Source organism: Gymnodraco acuticeps, unplaced genomic scaffold, assembly GCF_902827175.1.
Source record: "Gymnodraco acuticeps unplaced genomic scaffold, fGymAcu1.1, whole genome shotgun sequence".
NCBI lineage: Eukaryota > Metazoa > Chordata > Actinopteri > Perciformes > Bathydraconidae > Gymnodraco > Gymnodraco acuticeps.
In genome coordinates, this window is record NW_022989985.1 from 838,555 (window position 1) to 856,529 (window position 17,975).

The 17,975-nt window shown below is 44.3% G+C and overlaps 1 protein-coding gene across 1 annotated transcript; it reads right to left on the reverse strand.

Moving 5' to 3' along the window:
• Nucleotides 1-503: 503 nt before the first annotated feature.
• mn1b (meningioma 1b) lies at nucleotides 504-17,571 on the reverse strand. The gene is made up of 3 exons (XM_034212542.1): nucleotides 12,948-17,571; nucleotides 2,079-2,120; nucleotides 504-1,979 (listed from the first exon to the last, which is right to left on the reverse strand). The coding sequence occupies exons 1-3, from the start codon at nucleotides 16,525-16,527 to the stop codon at nucleotides 1,804-1,806; spliced, it is 3,798 nt and encodes a 1,265-aa protein (XP_034068433.1). The 5' UTR covers nucleotides 16,528-17,571; the 3' UTR covers nucleotides 504-1,803.
• Between the last annotated feature and the right edge of the window lie 404 nt (nucleotides 17,572-17,975).

Consider the following 17,975-nt stretch of genomic DNA (forward strand, 5'->3'; position numbering starts at 1 on the left):
TGCGTGCGTGCGTGCGTGCGTGCGTGCGTGCGTGCGTGCGTGCGTGAGGAGCGGATGGTGAGATGGTCTAGGGTCGCCAAAAACAACAGTCAAACCTGAGCAGACTTGACATTGGAGAAATACAAATATTGCAGATAGTTTTTAAGAATGATATTGATTGCAAATGTTAGCATAGAGGTTAGAGCAATGATCTGAAGACTAACCTGAAAGTACATGTGCCATTGCTGATAAATCATATGTTAAAGGATCGGAGCAAAGATGGCAGGATGGGTGGATTAAATGTGAGACAGTTTGTGCATCCGTTCACTTCCCCGTCACATCGAGGTCATTGGATGTACAGTAGCACATCTGCAATTCACTGATGATCCTCATGGTACACAAAACATTCTACAGCTTTAAATATTACTAGAAAATAACACTTACTGTGCATAGAATACCAAACTACACAATTACTTTTGATTGTATGCCTGACACACAATAAATTGCCAAAGGACAAACAAATGCCACCTTTAACGTCATATTTATTGTTATTTAGTTACTCAATAAAACATATACAGATATATACAATATGCAGGAAAACAGACGACTGCACTTTACATATTATTAAAAAAAGAAAACAAAAAGAAACAAAAATCAGTTCGTAAATTGCCGTCACAGTCCTCCATCTATTGTTTCAGAAATTCAAATTCAACAGAAGCTTTATTTAAAGATTACAAGATTGCCTAACACACAGCAAATTTTCTCTTATTATACATGTGCAATACCAATAGTCTTTTTTTTTCAATTCCCTTATTAAACAATCCCTTGATCTCCATTTTTCAGTTCTCATTGGCTGAGTTGTATGCAAGCGGTTGAGCTCATAAGGTTGATAGAGGTGAGTGAGAGGAGAGAATGAGGGTTATTCTTGCAACTATTTAACAAATCATAAATGATTAAGAGCAGCAAATGATAGAGGTTAAATCTTTCTTAGACAAGCAAGGAAATGGTCACAAAAAAGGAGTTGAGTTACATTCATGCAAAACCACTCTGCCCATTTTGCTGAGGCCACTTCTAACGAACCAGTAGGCCTCATGTGAGTCCGAGGTGGAAGATCTCAATTTCTGTGTATATTTTTGAGGATGTAAATTCAGGGGATTGTGATAAAATACACATTAAATATGCAACCCTAACTGAGGTGAGAGGGGCTGTAATAAGAAACCGAGTAAAGATCATGACATCATGGTCGCATCACAAAACTCAACGCTGGTATACAATCAAAGCCAATGACAACTGAATATTTCCTCTTCTGGTTTTTGTATTCTCCTCCTTTGACATTTCTTTATTTTTCTTTGACAAAGAAAATAAAAATAAGAACAAATATTGATTTGAGGTTTTCCAGATGTGGGCATTGTTGAGTAGAGCCCGCGCTGCATCGTCCAACATTGTGTGAGATTCCTAAAGTGTGACTGCACGTATCAGAAAAAACATGGTATTTGTGTGTGTATGTGTGTGTGTGTGTGTGTGTGTGTGTGTGTGTGTGTGTGTGTGTGTGTGTGTGTGTGTGTGTGTGTGTGTGTGTGTGTGTGTGTGTGTGTGTGTGTGTGTTGTGTGTGTGAGTGAGTGAGTGTGTTTGCATGTGTGATAGAGAGTGAGTGTCATGTTAGCATTTAGGAGTTTAAATGTCTTTCTGTCCCTGAACAGGCAGGAGTTGCTCGCAGTTGCCTCTTCAACACTATATCATCTTCAACATCATTATTTGTCTCTGAAGCTTTTTCTTTCGTTTGTATCTTCTTTATCTTCTTCCTGCTGGGCCTGCTGTTTGTATTAAGTCAGTGCTGCCACGAAAGTCCCAAATCGGTTGGAGATATCAGAGTGGAGAGAGCGCCAGGACGAGACGGGCCCCCCTCGGCCCTTGCTGTCCCCCAGCTCGTCTGTGCAGTGGACTGACAGGCACTGCAGGTGGTTCCCTCCACTGCTCCCTCCTCCTCCTCCTCCTCCTCCTCCTCCTCCTCCTCCCCCCCCTCCCCCTCCCCCTCCTCCTCCTCCTCCTCCTCCTCCTCCTCCTCCTCCCCCTCCCCCTACCCCTCCTCCTCCTCCACCTGGGGTCGCGGCTCCAGCCTTACTCTGGGACAGCTCTGATTCTGCAGACAAGAAGAAGAAGAAAAAGAAGAGGAAAAGGTTAATTAAGACTCCAGAAAAATGAAAAACAACTTCCAGCTATTGGCATCCAATACAGATGAACCGTTTAAAATACACACTTTTAATTAAACCAGTGTCATTTTCACTTCCCACTCTAAATCTGCACTGTGAAATTAATTCAACACTATTCCACCCCCCCCCCCCCCAAAGCAATACCACCAGAAAAGGAGGCTGTAAGTGAAGCATCCTCTGCTCACACTCCTCCTCCTCATCCCTGATATAAACAAGTGAACACACACACACACACACACACACACACACACACACACACACACACACACACACACACACACACACACACACACACACACACACACACACACACACACACACACACACACACACACACACACACACACACACACACACACACACACACACACACACACACACACACACACACATACACATACACATACACACACACACACACACACACACACACACACACACACACACACACACACCTTCAGTCAGGCGTGCAAATCTGCAGAGCTCCTGCACGACCTCCGGTCAGAGGGTTAAAGGGCACAGAGAAAACTGGCCTTTAACCCTGTTTGACCCAATTTAGTGGTATAATGACCATGCCACGGTATCGACCCTGTGTCACTAAGGTGTGGAGCCTCATATTAAATGGTTGCACCAATCTTACAGGAAAATCCATACACAGGTTGATTATAACTCATCTAAAATATCAGCTGCGCCACAGAGTTCATGCTGACGTCTGAGATGCGTGCTTCACATATGGAGAAAAATCACTTTGTGCCGAGTAACGAAGAAATTAGTCATGGGGAAGATTGACGAGGACAGGAAGTGCTTGACTAAACTATACATAGAAGCGCAGCGTCACACTTCATCTGCTGAGAGACAGGCCTACTGAGGGAGGAGAGGGCAGAAATGGGGAAAAGTTTTGAAGAAGACTCACAAAAGACAACAGGGAAAAGAGAAACACAGCAACTAGGAAAGAGGTAATGGTGGGGCTATGTGTTATGACACTTGTGTTGCATCCTGTGCTTTTGGTTTTGCCTTCAAGGAAGCCCAAAGCACAGAAAAGGAATCTGTGAAGATGTTAGGGATCCTTTGCTAAAATCAGTCCGCTTATTCACCCATCTCCTCTCTAAAAAAGAATAAGAGCGCCTTGCTCCATGAGGATAGTGAGTGGATCAGTGTGCTGCACAAAGACAGAGCTTTAATGTTCAGGGTGTCTGAGTGTAGAGACAGGCAGAAAACAGCTCTGACAAGCTGAGTTACATGTGTCAGAGCAGGGAGAGGCTGTGATAGACGACAGTCTGGGCACAGAGGCTGCGGATCACAACACTGCAGTCAGTCTGCTGCTCACCTGAGGGAGGGAGAAGCGCCGCGCAGACCTCCATAGCATTTCCCCCCTTTTTAACTCATCGTTCTCTGCTACTTAAACTGTTTTCATTTTGTTTTGCTTATTGTTTTCATCTCCCTGCCTCTCTGCTTTTACAGACACGGAGGCAGCAGTGACACAGTGCTAACAAAACACAGGCGGGGAAGAGCTGGCCAACCAAGGCCAGGCAGCGAGGACAACCAAGAGAGGCAGGCAGGCAGGCAGGCAGGCAGGCAGGCAGGCAGGCAGACATGCAGGCAGTCAGGCAGGCCTGCCCCCCAGCCTGTCTGGGCTGCGACTACTGGAATGGAAAAGTGGGGGGGATTTGGTAAAAGGTCAGGCAGCCAAGCCTCCTGTTGTTCCCAGTTTCACTCTGACTGACGATCTCTCTACATTTCGCTATCTCCATCTCCCTCCTGAGGACTACAGACGTGGTGTTAGTGGGGGTTATGGTTTGCAGGGGGTAAAAAGAAATGAGGATTTAGAGCAGTGATGGTGGTGGCGGTGACAAGATCTAACATTTGCCAGAGGGTCCAGTCATACACCTCAGCATGGCGGATCCCCACCCCCTGCCAGTATCAACCCCTCCGCCTATATTCAACCGCACCTCAGCCCTTCACCCACTCACACTCCCCTCTTCACAGCGCTGTGCCCTCAAGCGTCCGCCAGCAGCTCATGCTAGCTGGGCACAGCAGGGTCCGCACCGGCCTGAATAGGCAGCCAAGCGTTCCCCTGGCTCACTGCTGACACACAGCAAACTGACAACACACACAGCCAAAGAAACACATAACGACAACCACTGCCGCCGCTGCCATACCAGCCCTCAGCTGCTGCTCCACACGCACACACACACGAGCATGCACACATAAACACACACACGCATTCTCAGCTAGACTCGCCACTAAGCTTCAATGCAAAATGTGGAAAATACACTGAGAAATAAAAACACATTATCAAATGATATGATAACCGTATTTTCTAGGCCACGCAGATTCACAAATTATATAATCAAAGTATTCAAGACCAGGTATTAGCTCATCAATTATTGTTTTATGCATTTGTTAAAAATGATATATATTTATATAATGGTGAATTTTTCTATCAGCTCTTCAAGCTAAAAACAATAAGTGCTTCGGAACAGGCCAATTGCCATTTGTAACGATACACTTTGTAATTAACAGCATCTGCTAAATCCACCACTAGTAAAATAAGCCAGACACTTGACCACAGGATTAAAATATCAGCCTGTATTAAAGGGTAGCCAAAGGGAATTCAAAGGATGTCATTTTTATGGACAAATCAAGAAACTACTCTTAAATTGTAAGCATTATCCATGGTGGCGCATTCCTTCAAAAGTGGAAACGGCAGTGTGAAATCACGTCTAAATCGCAAATCACCATGACATTTCACAAGCAGGCAAATCTTTTTTTTATATATATAATAAGATCTATCTTGTTATGGCTGTTCATTGACTAACGTGGAATTCATATACGCGGTAATATCTCAATAATAGCCTATTCATCTGAGGGGAACAAGTGCTTAGCATCAACAAGCGAGGGGGAAAATACCTAATAAAGAGGGAACAGTAACAGCGCAAGCAGCTGCGCGGAGCCACAAATACACCTAAATATCCTTAACCACATTACAGCCAGGCAAGATTACCACTGTGATGTGTTAAGTAAATACTGAATTTAATGTGATGCACTTATATCCCTATACCTCTCGCCCTGAGTGCAGTACTTTGTTATTTAGCGCCTGATGATGAAGCTCACACACACACATACACACAAACATTGCAGTGGGGTTTTGGAACGTCTCACAGACACAGCCAAAGACGATTTACAGAGATGAGTGGAGCTTGAATGCCATGAAGGCTGGGAGCACAGCGCACAGCTTTGGTTGTCGGGATGACACCAATGTGTCTGGGAGCTGACGGCCTGACACGGGTTTACATGTCATATCACACACACTCAACACACTCCAAGCAACGCAGGGAGGTAAACAACGGCTGCTTGGAGACTGTGTTTTTTTCTAGCAATTTATTAATAAGTATGCAATTATTTTTTTCAATTAATCCTAAAAACAACAGTCAGGAAAATGACAGTCACCTTTTGAAGCTGACACAGATATTGTCACCATTTGTTAAATACAAAAGTAGGGCAGAGAATATATTTCTTCAACAGAAGATTCAAAGCTTCTCTTTGGAGCATGTTCTTCAGAGCCGTCACATTGATTTCCTAGGCCCCACAATCCCATGCGGCAGGCCTCTGCCTTTTCTATCCCAAGCCCTATACCTCCATGACGACACTTCACCTTTAACCTCGTGCTCCTGAGGGCGTGACCCCGTCCTCTCTAAACACAAACCAGCCCAATCAGAAGGCTCCGCTCACTGACAAAAACACCCAAAGGCCTCCACTCCTATGACAGTGTGTGACATCAGGTCAGATTCCTTTAGCATAACAACTACCACTATGGCCTTGTGAGAGGATTCCGTCTTTGTCAGCACAAAACACCCATCACAATCCACGGAGAAGAAGTCGGATTTAGTCGAAGTCGAAAAAAAGAGAGAGCTACGGAACCGTAGACAACGCCTTATTTTCTGGAAATAAACAACTTAAGGCTCCTCTCATGACTGTTTTAAGAGTGACAGGACATTTAGGTTGCTGCCAAATAATTAAGCTACCATGAAAACCTAATATCCCTTTAGTACTGTTATATTTAAGAAAATATGATGATTAGGGCTAACAGATTTACTTTCCCCCGAGTATCCTGTGCCCCAGGGTGGGTAGGGGGCACATGAGGCTCCCTGAAATCCCCACTCAAGTGACCATTCCCTCTGAGAGAGTATATCTGAAGGTAGTGAGAGGGGGGCATTTCTTACACAGGGGTTATTTAGGTTTGAATTTCCTCTCTGTTCTCTGGCCTGCAACATAAATGGAGAAAATACGTGCCCAGGCAGGCATTGCCCCCAGCATACGTTAACTTCTCTCCAGCAACACACCCTTTCCCATCCTCCCATCCTCTCATACTCACACACACACGCACGCACGCACACACGCACACACACACACACACACACACACACACACACACACACACACACCCCCCTCCCCCCCTGGCCGCAAGAAGTGCTTAGGAAACCAGACACAAATCAGAACATGGGATGTGATTTAGTGCCTCTTTCATAACTCACAACCATGTCCAGGACCTGTCCAGCATGTCGTCCAAGTCGGTGACATATTGATCTACTTCGCTGTCTCTATTTTGTTTCAGCATCGAGCTGCAACACTTTCTGTGATTTCATCCATTTGGAAAAAGGTCAACCACATGTTTAAACAGGGGCAATGTTGAGGTTAGAAGCATGTGCATGACAGGATTTTGTTTATGATGAAAATAATAGTGTGGGAATTTTCAATTTGTGAATCGCAAAAAGGGCAAAGAGATTGCTGTGTAATTAAATGAAATTTCAAAATTATATTCTTAACGTTTTCTTTTGCTGGTGTGTTAATTACTTTATTATGTGGGGACATATTTTAAATTGATGAATAGATTAATGTGTGCTTTAAACACACCAGCTTTGAGAATTAGCAATATTCATGTAGCATGATATTATGGAAAATGTTTTAAATTGATTTATTTTCTCTTCAGTAAATGCAAATCAGAGCTTTTACACAGCCATCTCGCCTCATGAGAAAAACTACAGATGTTCTTAAAAAAAGAAATCTCTCTACTTTCTTTATCACTCCCTCAGTCTGTCACCCAGGAGAAACAGCTCCAATGTCATAATCCATTTGTCAACTGCTCAATAGAAATGAAAGGCGCCTGATGACGACTACCTGTGTGTCTACATAACATAACTGCTGCTGGCAGCCTGACAACCTCCACAGATACCTGAAAACACACACACCTTTTAAAAACTGTTATTGTATACCGGGCTAAATGGGAACCCAGGACACCTTTCTGGAGTCATTTTTTGCAATTCAATTTACAAAATATTGGACATTTGGAGGGGGGGCACAGACATCCATGATCGAAGGTTTGAACGCCTCGCTCTGTGCATCTTCCTGATAAACAGTTTTCCATTTCCTGCTGCATCCAAGGAGAATATTTACCACATGCTGAGACAAGTTTTTTTATTCTAACACCCTTCCTCAGGGAAAACAAAACACCGGATGAGCTGCTATTTTGAAGAGTTAAAAATCCAGCAAGGCCTGACATCTTTGTTCATCTTTTTCTGTCTTCATCAGTCACAAGCACGCTTCTTTAATAGGCTTCCTTTGACTGTCACTAGTGCTCAATGTCTTGCGAAAGGCCTGAGAACATAGAGCGCACATGCACGCACGCACGCACGCACCTAAAATATCAACAAACACAAATCCACGCACACACACACACACGCTGTATTAAATTCCAAAAGCTTTAAATGCATGATGGGCGCTTTTCAGTCCTGCACTATTTACAAGTCAAGTGAATACTCTTAAATATTTTCAACACATTAGAATTAAGGGAGCGTGTTCCACCGAGCGAGACACCTGAGATCGGGGCTGAAGCCGTGAGCCTGACACCTAGTCTAAATAGATCAAACTTTATGTCTACACCTTACAAATCCACACTATCAAGTTGCAGTGTCTACAAACCTGCCCTTCGCCAACCACTCACGTGCATACCAGCACACACACAGATGCATACAACAGCGAAAGCAGAAATAGAACACGATAACATTCATTTTCTAGTCCACATCGGGGATAGTTTTGTTCAGAAAGACACAATCACGTCCTTATTTTTTCAGAAATCTGCACTTACAGACAAACCCTAACTGTTCTTTGAAGCCCTCCCATGGACATGTCAATAACCAAGACTTACAGGAGTTGCCTGAGGATGAATTATGACTTCTGGAAACATTATTACGAAGGCTAATTGCTATGATTATCATAGTGATTATCATTACTGCTGTACAGGAGTGTGCGAGGTGCTTGGTGAATGTGTGTTGTTGTAAAAAGTCAATATGAAACACCTTGTAATGACCGGTAAAGAACATAGACTGCCCCAAGCTGTTTTTCTCACATTCAGGCATGTGCCAATCACTTTCTTCTTTAAAAAAAAAAGGAAATAGAAATTACTGGTGTGATTTGTGGGGTTGTTGTCGTACGGAAATGTCAAAGCCAGGTAGTCTCACAGGATTGTTCTCCGTGGTGAAATATCAATACGGCTCTTTCAGTGGATTTAAGTGCTTTCTAGTAGGTGTGATAAGATGCAAGTTCCCTCTTTTCAAACCTGTCAAAGTCGGAGTGAAAGAGATTTGATCATGATTAGAGCTGTTTAAGGGCTGATTATTGAGAGTGAAGAGTGAAACTAGTCCACAAGGTCAACTGTGAAGTGTTTTAGCTGTGCTGATAAAAAAAGAAGTCAGCAGTGTGTGTGGCAAAAGTTAAAATACAAATAACTGAATCACTTCCTACGCCTGCTGGTTGCCTGTTATCACGACTGTGCATGAGTTTCCAAATGAACGGTCGGCTTCTGGCTAAGATATATAGAAGAGAAAGGAAGAGGAAGAGTGTAAAAGAAACACAAAAAGGGGAAACAAATATTAACTGACACCGTACAAGGAAAGTTGCTCACGTGCAACTACATGGGAGGACATGATGCCGTGTTGCACACAAGACTCTGCAGGCCATGAGCTTACAGTTGCAGGTATCACTGCGCCTCGGTGAAAAACTTGAGCTACATGCTGTCACAGAGAGAGGATGCCAAATGTGGGGTCCAAAGGGGGCCATTGCTGCAGCAAGCATCACTTTAAACAGGCACACAGGGAGCACAGAGAGGCTGGGATGCACAGGGTTCACAGTTCCTCTACAAATAAGCAGAGTATAACTTGTACTCGCTAGGGGAGGTTGGCTAAATATGGAATTTATTTTTTGAAATATATATTTGTGACTCCTGTAGACCTTCTTTTACAGAGCGCTGATACAAAATCAACTCGCAAAGTTTCACACAACTTTGCATTGAGCACACAGTGAAACTTCATGGAGTGATGTAAACATTCACCTCATACGACCACACTGACCTTTGACCTCCAAGCTCTTTAACTTTCACTGCAGTTAACTCCTCTGAAGCTAACTCCTCCACAACATCACGTACATGCTACATCATGATTCACCGGTTTAAATTAAATGATCTAGCAGTTACAGATAACTTCCCTTTCAAGTGAAAAACCAAAAATATGCATTATTTACGATTTGTCTAAAGTCTAAACAGGAACAAATAAGCTCATATTATTTGCATTTTTGGTAAATGTATTTCTCCTTCTACTTTAAGTCAAAGTTATGCAATATTATTATCATTAAACATTTAATTTAAATGCATTTTCAATTAAGATTTTTTATTTAGGCATTTATATTACATTTGTATGTGAAAATCAATGTGTTAATTATGGTCTATCATTACTGAATGTATTAGTTATTTAATATTATATAATGTCGGCTCTACTGAGAGACAGAAACAGACATATATACATGTACTGGAATGTTAGAACCATTTTACCTGCAAGCAAAAATCAAATCTACTTCATTACAAAAACAAACGTTCTTATTTCCGACCAAAATAACCGTTCAGAATATTTCCATTGGAAAACCTCAACTAGTTAGGTCATGTGTTGATGGTTATGTAAAAAAATGTATTATAAGTGGGGAAAAAAACGTTTTCGGTGTCGCTGGAATTACATAAATTATAAAATGATCCTCAATTTTCTTGACCACGTTAAGTTAATGCTAATCGTACAATTAATTGGCCTGATTTATTTCAAATTAGTGTCACTGACATTATCTCCCTAATGGTAGAATTTGTTCGCAAGACTGAGGTGGATATTTTGTTGCAGTGGGAAAAGCCTGTGGGATGCTCTTATGGAACTACACTGTGGGCTATGACTTATCTTAAATTATTATGTTATTTTGCTCCCTTCTGTGTAGCCTAAGCATCAGATTCAATCTCGAATCCCCCTCCCTTCCCAAATACACCTCCACCCTTTTTTTCATCTTTGCTGTCTGAAGCACTCAAATGAGAAACTGTCAGGAGCCGTGATTTGTGCTAACTAGCTATCGATCGCTCCAGAGCTGCATGCCTCGTGTCCATGCAGGGAGGGCTGAGCGAGGAGAGGGGAGGAGAGGGGAGAGAAGGAGCAAGGAGATGGAAGGAAAGAGAGGAGAGGAAATGAGAGCAGAAATAAAACTATTCTGCATTAAATATCTACTGATTTGTATGAATTGATATTATTTAAAGTGCTATCAGCTCCAGAGAAATTAAAACAGATAGAGTAACAGGGTGACTGGCTGACTGCTTATCAGTGTTGGGTTTCCGACTCAAAAGAATAGCCTCATTAATCAATATCTAAAGTGATGATGTTACTTATCTCCTGGCATCAGTGGGGGTTTTCTCTTTCTTTTTCGACACCCCTTTATATAAATATAGTTTTTAATTGTAGAACTAAAATAAAACTTTTGACAATAGGTGGAAAAATAGCAACATCAAAGCCACACTATTCAATGATCCTGTCATGTGTCTTCTGATTTAGCTGAGACCAGTGGAGACACATCATGAGAAAAATAAATGACTGGAAAAAGTGAAACATATAGTTCTGATCACATGGCTCAAATTACAAAGTGCACTGCTTGTTAGTTTTCTATGGATTTATAATAGGGGTGACGGAGAACTTAGCATGCTACACCGGTGGAAAGGGCAAGTTACAGTGCTCTAAGAAGTAACGGTATTAGTGATAGCGCCCGACACCCTGCGCTCATATAAACAATGCGCCTGGACTCAAGACTCCGCTCCGTGCGCGCTCCCGCCGTTTTGCACCCGCACTGATCAGAACAAAGAGGCGCTCGAGACGCGCTCGGCGCTTTCCTCAATTATATAAAGTACCGTCACATTATTATAAATCCATATATCATAGCTTAACCCTGACTGTTGGTATTTCTTCTGTGTACTGCTTTGGTTTGCAAATATTTGCAATAAAGCAAACGTAAAATAACAAAAAAACATAAATGAATAAAGAAATAAAATAAATATATTCTAAAAAGACTAATTATACAATTGTAATGCATTACAACGCATACCATTTGTTTTATATTCACCTACTATCAAAGCACACAACATAGCCTAATATCAAAAAACAAGAACAAAATAATAATAATGAAGTAGTATAAATTATATTTAAAATTATATTAATAGAAAATAACTCCAATTGGATTAATCATTACTATTCTTAAAAGAAACAACTATAGTGGAAGCTTATCAACAGCAACGTAACAGTAAAAGTACCTGAATTTGGATTTAAGACCCATCATACAAATATTAAGATAAAACTACTTTTAATCTATACCAACAACTGCAAAATGTATATCTCCGTTAAGATGAAAAACTGCCTCTGTGCCTTTAGGCGAAAATATTTGTAAATGTTTCCTTAACAAACTTTGCATTGCAAGACAAGGAATACATTTTTTACACTACACGAGGAAGCAATTACAAATATAATAAATAATGTTGCAAAAACATATAGATAATTACAAAATGTTTAACAATAATCTAACTACACGTTTAAACTAAATGCTTAAAAATATTACCATAATTACAAATTAACTATTTCCCACGGAAAATAAAATTGAAAGTGAATGGCTCTATTCTTTTCAAAATGATATGTAATCCTTGAAATCCTGTGCTGCCAATCTAAAATCAATCCACTTTCACCAACTCGGTATTATCCCATGGTAATAACAAAAACAAACACGTAACAAGGCGAGGGGAACCCCGCTGCGCAAACGCATATCCTCAAAAAGCTATTAATCTTCTCAATGTAGTTGTTCACCCTGAAAACCGAGATAAAGAACCACAGGAAATGTTTACTTTACTTGAGCTGTTCTTTTGAAGTTCCTATACAATGAAGAAATGTATACATTTATATTGTCGTAAAGGCACAAGGAAGACTTAGTTCAGTAAGAAGGCATTTAAAACTGCTCCACTCTGAATCCCATTTTTAACACGGACACATTATAGAAACAAAAACACCGCAGAAATCGTTTTTTTTCCTTCTAAAGACTTGAATGGCGCTAGCATTAAATGTATTATCTTACTATACACTAAAGCTCTAAAATGCACAGACCCTTGTTAAACAGAGACGGCTGTTTCTGGGCGCATATAATAGACAAAAGGTCCTGTATATTATAAGCATTACCAGAGCAATTAATCTATTATGAATGTGGTGTCACACTGCATTTCAGATAAAATAAATAGCAATTTAAGAAATACAATCAACTATTTTTAAAAGCAAAATACATCATTTAGCCTGTGTTGCATGAGTGTGAGAGACAGAATGTGTGAGAGAGAGAGAAAAGTGGGTGAAATATAGGAATGATTTATTTACCTTCTTTGCTGCTGTTTTGGCTCTTATTCTTTTCCCATGGTCCCATGGCCTTGTCATCCTCTGACCCGTCCATCATGGCCTTGTCACTGGGCACGTACCAGGTGGCGTGCTGCTCTGCCATGAGGGTGTCAAGGTCAATAGTGCCCATTGAGCCCTTCCCAGCATCCGGGCTGCAGCTTGCCAGCTCATTGTCTCCGTTCTGTGAGGGACAGTCACCATTCTTTTTGCCATTTTTGATAGCCAGGGGCTGGTCCTCAGAGATACTGAACTGCTGCCGCTGGAGCTGGATCTGGGCCTGCAGAATCTCCAGAGGATGGATTTCATCCTGGCCAGAGGTGCTGGATGGGGTGCGTACCTGCTCCACCCCAGGAGTGCCCGGGTGGCTCGGCCCATTGGCCCCTGTGCCCCCACCAGCATTAAGTCCATAACTGTCTGGTGTCGAGGTAGTATGATTGTTAATGCCCATGACAAGGGGCTTTTGTCCATTGATCAAACCATGGTCAGTTCTCTGCATTTTGGGTGAGCCGGTGATCATAGGGCTGCGATTGGGCTTGGTAGCTGAGGCCCCTCCTGCATCTGAGCTGGAGGAAACCTCATCCTCGTTACCATAGTGGGTGCTGACATCGTCAGGAAAGTCCACTCGTGGTGAGCTACTGTCAGACTTAGCGACACTTTGAATGCCACTGTCCAAAGAAGACATAAGGTCGGCCTGGTCCCCCAAGATTAGGTCGCCTCCTTTTCCCCAAGACGGTGATTGGAGGTGTTTCTCGTGGGGCGTACCCCCACCCCTCTCCCCAATGCCAGCAGAGGGGGTCTGCTGGCCTGGACTTACAACAGGGTTAGCATTGTCAGGAGAAAAAAAAATGACAGGGCTCACATGTCCACTGTCTCTTTTTCTCCTTCCTCTCCCTCTCCCATTCCCTGTTGTTGCTTTCCCCTCACTGCATGGGGTAGCGTCCATGTTGTAATTTGGGGAGAGGGCACTGGCTTCCCCCTGCACCGTCTGGCTTTGACTTACAGGCTTGGAGTTGCTATTCCCAGTGCCAGGCATCTGGCTGTTCTGGGAAGTGCCGCTCTGAAAATATTCAGGTCCAGCACTGCCAGTCCCATTAGATGTGCTGCTATTAATGTCCTGCTCTGTCTGACTCAGTTTTCGCTTGCCCTCATTTTGGTTTTTCTTGTTGAATGTTACGTTAAGATTGGGGGCCCCTAGGCTAGCGATCATGTTCTGGCAGGCTGTGGAAAGGGCCGCCAGGCAGCTCTGGCCGAAAACACTGTCTTTAGCGCTGGTTTTGCTAAAGTTCCCGAGGGACAGGGCTCCAAGCTTACTAACAGACGGCCGCTGGCCTGGGGGGAACTCAGACTGAGGAGGGTAGCTCCCTGGTGAGGTGTTCAACCCCTGGGGAGCATTGTGGGCTGGCCCCTGACGGTTAGCCCCCCCATAGGGAAACGTTGGCTGTGCTCCCATTGGAGGTGCAGGGAAGTCAGCTGGCCGCCTCTCCGCTGCTGCATTCGGATGCCCTGTCCCTGCTCCTGGAGACTGCATTTGTGAGAGGTTGCCCATGTTCCCACTGAATTGTGAGTGAATGCCCGGGGAATGGAGAGCCTGTACATGCCCATCTCCTTGTATTCTCATGGGCTCTTGCATGCCCATGCCAGGCCTAAACATCATTCCAGCCCCGTTCTGCTGTAGCCCCATGTCGTGGGGCCCTGATTCATTACCCGCTCCACCCATACGCCGTGACATCATCTCCCCTGGTGGGTGGGAACCTTGGAACCAGGAGTTCTCCTGAGTTACATGAGGATTTTGTCCATCAATGTTGGGCATTCTGCCAGCATTCTCCCTGTCAAAGTTGGGCTGTGGCATGCTCCCGACTGGGCCTCCGTGAGCCATTGGGCCAGGAGGAACTTCGCCGTGGTGGCCCAGCTGCTGCAGACTGGGCTGCCTCATCCTCTGCTGCTGGTTGCGAGAGGCCATCTGTTTTATCATCATGGCTGCATTCTGCCGCTGCTGCAGAGACTGCTGCTCAGGCCCTGGATGCTGCAGCGGACCTGGTGGGAAACCTTCACTCACAGGTGGGGTGAACTCTCCAGGCAGGCCGGGGTAGGCCGATGGAGAGAGGTGGTTTTCCATAGCACCACACCAGCCTTCACCGCCATGTGCATTAGGAAAGTCAAATCTTGGCCTTTTCGCCATGTTCATATAAGGAGAGTCAAAGTGTTGCAGTCGCTGATTTGGGGGTTGTTGGGAGGGAGGAGGGGCTGGCTGTTGCATATTAAACATGGGGTCCCCATAGGGGTTCAGACCTCTATTTTCCAGTCTGTGAATGGGATATTCAAACTGGTTGTGTTGGCCAGGCATCATGACCCCTCCGTCCAGAATGTTAGGGTTAGTAGGGCCGGGCTCAGCCTGAGGGGGTCGGGGGAGGCCAGGGGGGCATGAATTCTGTCTGGCTATCAAGCCGGCCTGTTGTTGCTGCTGCATGAGAGGATGTCTTGCATTGACCCCCGGCTCCATTCCCACGGGCACCTTCCGGCCATTTCCAAAACGCTCAAAAAACACTCCATGCTGAGGCTGCTGAGGCTGCTGGGGCTGTGGCGGCTGGTGTCCCTTAGAGGTGCTGGGCATACCTGGTGTCCGTGGCATGCCAGGGTTCCCTGGGAAATTAGCGCCTGGAACTGGCCTTCCTGGACCAAAATTGGGTAACTGAGATTCTGATTCTGATGGGGAAAATACATGTACATCAAAATGTCCAGATGGAGGCTCACTTGGAAAGTTATACTCTAATCCCTCTACTGCTCCCTGGTTGGGCATCCGCCGAGGCTCCAGGCCATGAGACTCAGATGATGAGGATGAGGAGGATGGGAGACCATGGAAGGATGCTGCTCTGTTAGGGGACTGGTCCAGGGGTAGACAGGGAGCAGGGACAGCATGGCTACCACTGGGGGGCCCGTGATGTGTAAAATCAGGCATGTTACCGGGCCGCTGCTGCGGCTGTTGCTGCGGCTGTTGCTGCTGCTGTTGCTGGGGAAAGCCATCCCCTGCCTGTCCCTCAGAGAGAGGATCAAATCCTTCTCCAAAGCCTTGCTGTGGTCCCATGCCATTGTTGTTGTAGCCCATTAGCCTGCCACCATGCAGGCAAGATGACCCTGGCTCTGGGCCTCCAAAATTCCCACTGAAATGAGGGTGAGGTTGGTGGGGGTGAGGTTGATGGCCATGAGGATGTCCTTGATGAGGTTGCTGGTTGTTAAAAAATCCATGCATGGGTCCTTGCTGCTGCTGCTGCTGCTGCTGCTGCTGCTGCTGCTGCTGCAGCCCACCGCCTGCATGCATGTCCGAGTGGCCCCGTGGGTGAAAGCCCCCGTACTGCTCTCCGTTAATGTTCATATTGAGCCCGAGCATTTGCGGCTCGCTCAGAGGACCCATGCCGGGTTCCACGGCTCCTGGTGGGCCTCCAGCGTGAAAACCTGGGCTTTTATAATGGGAGCCCATGTTCAGTCTCGGGTGGTTTATGTTTCTTTCCGACTGGCCAGGGTTTCTGCTATTAATCTGAGAACCGAACTGCTCCAGCCCAAACATACTCCCCTGCAATCAATCCCACATGACGGCCAGTTTGCCAGACATCGGCACACTGTCTGTTTTTTCTGTCTGTCTCCAAGAGCAAAAAGTTAAAAAAATACAATAAACTATTGAAATGTTTGTATGAATCTACTGATCAAACGCTTAATCAAAAATGAAATGTTAATATCACAGGATAAGTTCTAATGGTTGCGAATAAATTGTTTTTGTTTTTCAACTTCTCCAAAGACGCGTAGGGAAGAGAGGACAGACTGTGTCCAAATACGCACTTAAACTGTGTCTCTGCTGTCTTATTTATGCGTGCACTTGACTGCTATTGTTTTTCTCTTTGATTACGCAAACAAATATAAAACACTGTTATTAAACTTGCTTCATGAGTGACCTACCATATTCCAAAGTGTGTCTGTGCGCATTTCTTTGGTGCGAATATGGCACAAAAACAAATGTCTATCAAACAAAAAAATTTGGACTGATCGAAAATATGGCAATTCCCTTTCAGCTAATTAATTATTCCAGTCCAAAGTAAAATGTCCCGGAGCGACTTTTTGTATAAGGTCCCATGCTGGAAACAAGGGGAAAAAAGTCCAAGTGGTGCCGTAAAGTCAAAACTAACTATGTAGCTTTGAGGGGGAAATGTTCTTTAAATAAATACAGCCCACCTATGTCCTTCAAAATCTCTACTGAAAAGACACGTAGCCAAAAGTCCAGTGTGATGAAAAGTCCACAAACACGGCTCTCCAAACCGGGAACCGGTGAACCGGGGCGTCCGTTTACGCGAACTGATCCCGGAGCAGCGCGGCATGCACTACCCGCTCTCCACTACTGCTGAGCGGCTTGACAGCATCCTTCACCCGCTGCCCGTCATGCGGCTTGCAGCGAAGCGCTTTTGCCTTAAGTCCTTCCAATGCGTTTCGCTCCTAACGTGTGCGTCCCTCCGTTAACCGAGTATTGTCTGGTGTGGTCTGAGTGCACTTGGGAGCGATTCACAGATACACTCACACTCTGCTGTGCCGCTTGGCGCTGTGTGAGATCAACGCGTCCAGAGGAGCCAGCAACAAGTTTTGCATTTCTGCAGCCGCTTCCATCCACGAGGGCTCAGCCAATCAGAACGACCTGAGAAAGCTTCGAGGGCGGGACAAACTCTTTTAAGGTGGTCCATGACAGCTTCAGTGAGAATCAAATCTTAAAAAGGGACTTTCACTCATAATATAATGTTTTTAACAATATAGATTACGCAGTATTTGTCCCATTAAAAAACACACTAACTTTTTAACTCGTCTTAAAGATATTTATATTTATTTCCAAAGGGATACCTTTGTTGTTCATCGTTGCCTCTACCACAGAATTATTGAGGTGAGGAACGATCCTGCAACTCTCATATCCTTTGAATAACAGAGCTTAAAGTATGTTGCTTTAGTCCTCTTCAACCATGAATATTTTGTTCAGTT